Source organism: Geospiza fortis, unplaced genomic scaffold (assembly GCF_000277835.1).
Source record: "Geospiza fortis unplaced genomic scaffold, GeoFor_1.0 scaffold791, whole genome shotgun sequence".
In the NCBI taxonomy this organism is placed as follows: domain Eukaryota; kingdom Metazoa; phylum Chordata; class Aves; order Passeriformes; family Thraupidae; genus Geospiza; species Geospiza fortis.
Genome location: NW_005054663.1, coordinates 194,735 through 198,912, shown reverse-complemented (window position 1 = coordinate 198,912; position 4,178 = coordinate 194,735). Strand labels below are relative to the sequence as shown.

The 4,178-nt window shown below is 49.5% G+C and overlaps 1 protein-coding gene across 1 annotated transcript in view; it reads right to left on the bottom strand.

The window, feature by feature from the left end:
• UNC5D (unc-5 netrin receptor D) overlaps window positions 1–4,178 on the bottom strand; it is a gene marked incomplete at its 5' end in the record, with an annotated part of 63,169 nt that overhangs the window by 23,382 nt on the left and 35,609 nt on the right. The window contains one exon of the mRNA XM_031064992.1: window positions 47–58. Within this exon, the coding sequence (XP_030920852.1) occupies window positions 47–58 (12 nt within the window). The remainder of the gene's footprint in view (window positions 1–46; window positions 59–4,178) is intronic.

The window sequence follows — 4,178 nt, the reverse complement described above, 5'->3', positions numbered from 1 at the left end:
CCCGCCCCCCCCCCCGCCAGCCCCGAGTACAGCGCCACGTCCGCACCGCGCTCCACGTCTGCGGAGAGAGAGCGGTCAGCGACAGGGACAGGGACAGGGGACATGGGGAATGTGGGGGACAAGAACTGCATCAGGGGCAGGGGACACAGGACATGGGGACATGGGGGACACAGGGGGACATGGGGGATGTGGGGGACAAGAGTTGTGTCAGGGACACGGGGACACGGGACATGGGGACATGGGGGACACGGGGATGTGGGGGATATGGGGGACACAGGGGGACATGGGGATTGTGGGGCAGATGGGGGATGTGGGGACATGGGGGACATGGGGATGTGGGGGACATGAGCTGTGTCAGGGACAGGGACATGGGGGATGTGGGGGACAAGAGCTGTGTCAGGGACAGGGACATGGGGGATGTGGGGGACAAGAGCTGCATCACGGACAGGGGACACAGGACATGGGGACACAAGGGGTTGTAGGGGGATGTGGGGACATGGGAGATGTGGGGGGACAAGAGCTGTGTCAGGGACACAGGGACACGAGGGGATAGGGGAACATGGCGGCACATGGAGAACCAAGGTGGAGCTGGGCGCACGAGCAGGGGCAGCACTGGACAACAAGGGCTGAGAGAGTGAGCAGAATTCCCGATGGAGCACCCCAAACTGGAGAGCTTATTTGGGCTCAGGGATGGCTCATCCCAACCTGGAGAGCCTGTTTGGGTTTGGGGATGGATCACCCCAAGCTGGAGAGCCTGGTGGGGTTTGGGGTGAGCCATCCCCAAACTGGAGAGCCTGTTTGGGTTTGGGGAGAAGGAATTGACTGCTGTGACAGAATGACCCCAAATGAATCCTGCAATATTCCATAACTAGAATATCCCGTCCCGCTGTCCTCGATCTGCTGGGATTTGTGCACCATGGAATTAAATCCCTTGGCACGTCCCCTAGGAGGGTCCTTGGGGGGTTCCCTGAATTCCCAGCTCCAGGGTGGGAGGAGGGAGCTCAGAGCCCACCCTGGGCAGGGTCTGGGTCCTGCTGGGGGCTCCTCCAGAGCCCCAGGAACAGAAACTGGATTTTTTCATGGCCAACGAGGGCAACAAAAACTAACTGGGAAATCCAGAGTGCTCCGTGTCAGGGAATGAACTGCACTGCACAGAAATAGGGTGGAAAGTTAAAACCAGCGTTTAATAAACAGCCAATTACAGAAATTACTTAATTACTGCTTGGGAGGAGGCTTCTGTTGTGCTTTTCTGCTGAAAGTCAGATAATTTCATTTTAGCTGAGTTTTGAAAACGAACGTGAAACTTCAGAGTGTTGAGATGAAAGGAACAAGCACCTCTGGGCAGCATTTCCTTGGCTCAGCACTTCCCGACAAAAAAGAAGTGTCTGAAAAGTGCCACCAGCCCCAGCTGGGTGTCCTGGGAAAGGGCTTCCAGAAGGGAAATGGCAGCACCAGGACCCCCAGTCCCTAAACCCTGAATTTCAGCTGGGCACTGCAATCCAAAGTAAAATCAAAGGTTTGGTTCAAACATCCTCGGCAGAAAACATCCCTCTCATCCCCACTCTCCTACTGGCCCCAGTCAGCCCCAACCACGAGATTCCAGCACCCAAAAGAGATGTTTGGGTATCAGTTTTACCAGAACCACTTAACCAGAAGAAATACTGAAAGAAAATATTCCTGCAAGAGTATTTTCCTACTTAGCAAGAAAATACTGCTGCATAATTTCTGCTGTATTTTCGATAATCTGCGAATAAAAAATGGTTCTGCTTTTAACACGTTCACAACTTGCTGGGAAGGAAAAAGAAAAATCACCAAATTTGCATGGAAATATCAGCTTTGGGGAGGAATCCACCTTCTGTGGCAGGTCAGGAAACCACGCTGAACAAACTTGTAAGGTTACAAAATTCAACTTCCTAGAACAATTCCATTGCCACACAGTTCCACCAAGTCAATCACTAAAAGAGAAGCATTTGTTGTTTTATTTCCCTGAAACCCTTTTTTCCCCTTTTTTTTTTTTTCCCATGAGATCCCCCCTTAAAAATGCTGTGAAGAGAATTTTAGGGTTTGCAGAGAGTGAGAAACTGGCTGACAATGTAAGAAGGGGACAGGCCAGACAGAAAAAGCAAAGAAAAAGGGGTCACAAAGGCAAACTGGAAACGTCTCAGATGGGACCAAAACCACACAAAGCCCAGTCCAAAACTCCTCTCCCCCCGCCCAGTTTTGTTCCCCAGCACCAGGTGCAGAAAGGGAAGTACAGGCAATAATTACATTTCTATTTCTTCCAATTTCCTATTCCCAAGTTGCTTTGTTGTTACAGGGAATTAATTATGAATTGCTATTGTTGAGTTAATTTCTGTGGGTAATTAGAGCAATGAATGAGGCAGGAGGAAGGAGGGGATGGATCTCCAGGAACAATTGGGGTGTTTCCCTTCCCAGAGAGAGCTCCTGGGTTTTGCACCACAAAGCATCTCTAACTCTTCCCTTTGGATCACAGCTTTAAAAAAGGAAAGTGCTGAAAATGGGAATTATCCCTCCTGCCCTGCTGGGATGATAAATGATCAAATCTGAGAGATGCAGAAATAACCTGGCAGGAAAAGCTTCCAGCCCCAGGACAGCAATGGGGGAGGATCCCAGAGCTCATCTCCTGCCCCCCCCTCACTGTAATTGCCATTTCTGCCTCTAAATCCCCTCAGGTGCTTCAGCATCTCCTTCTCCATCCATTCCCATGTCAGGCAATTCCCCTTTCCCATTTTTACACAGTTGTGCATGGGTTAAAGATGACAGGGAGGGCACGAAATCCAAAAGAATGGGAGCGGTTGGACTCGAACAAAATCTTTCTGAGGAGAAGAAATCTCTTTTCATTGACTCTGAAATATCTCCAGGGCTTGAAATTGAGCCTGGTCTATAAATTTGATGATTGAAATCTCCCGAGGGTCCTTCCCTGGAATGAGCTGGTGGTTGCTGTGTTCCCAGAGCTGCCCCATTGCCAGGAAAAGCCTCACAATCCTCAGGGGAACAGAGCTCAGAGGATCCTCCTCAGGGTTTAGTGGGGTTTTAAACAGCTTTATGCTCAAAGGGCAAAGCCAGAGTGGCTCAGTATTCCTGGAATTATTCCCATGGAACACAACTCCATGAGAAAGGAGCCTTTCTTTTGGGATTTTGGTGTTTCTTTAGAAACAACCACTGGTTTGTTGTTTTTTTTTTTTTTTTTCCATTAATTTTTACCTCTTTACCTTCTGATCTTTTCTTTTGGAGAATTCCTTCCACGGGAGATTAGAAATTAAGGGAAGGAGGAAGGCATGGGAATGTGGGGGAGCAGGGTGAGGTTCTGCTTTACGTTTTTTCCCAGAAGGGAACAAAGTGGAAAGCAACCAAACAAACCAGAAAAGCAAACATTTATAGTCCACCAATTATTCCTTAATGAGCTGCATCCTCCTGGCCCAGGGGTGGGAGGGACCCTGGCAGGCACCACAAATTTTATCCCTTTCTGCTCCAGGATCCATGTTTGTGGTAATTGCAGCCCATTTTTCACTCCACCTCCTGCCACTGTTACACAACATTTATTGAAAGCGCATTTGATGGTAATGAAGTTTCTATTAACTATGATTAAGTTTCATAAAGCACCTGAAGATAATTTAAGATGTGCAGGAGCAGAAAGTGAAACATTTGGTTTAGTGCATTAGGAGAGGTAATTGATTAAATTATCTCATTTCCAAGCAGAGCTTTGCAGGAGCTGTGCAGGGCCCAGCTCCAGCAGGGACGGGAGGGCTGGGAGAGGGGCAGGAGATCCCAGAGCTTCTTCCCAGGTTCTTCCCATCCCTCCCGCAGCCCCAAGTCCTTCTCCTCACTCTGGAAGCGCAAGGATCACAAGTCAGGGGCTTGGGGAAGAGATCCTTCAGTGGAACAGGCTGTCCCTCAATCATCTTCATCCCTGGCTCTGATTTTGCATCCTGGAGCAGCTCCTGCTCCGTGAGCTCTGTGTCGCTGCCCTGCTGGGACTTCTGCCGCTCACAGTGACCCCGAGATGCGTTAAAGTCTCATTTCCCAGCCTGGAGGTAGAAGAAGGAGTCAGAGCTCATCTATTTTCATTCTCAAGGTTGTTTATTGTCTCTTATCTATAAAATTCTTTCTCTGGCCTGCCGAGGTCCGTTCAGCATGACAGACAGAAGCAGGGTTAA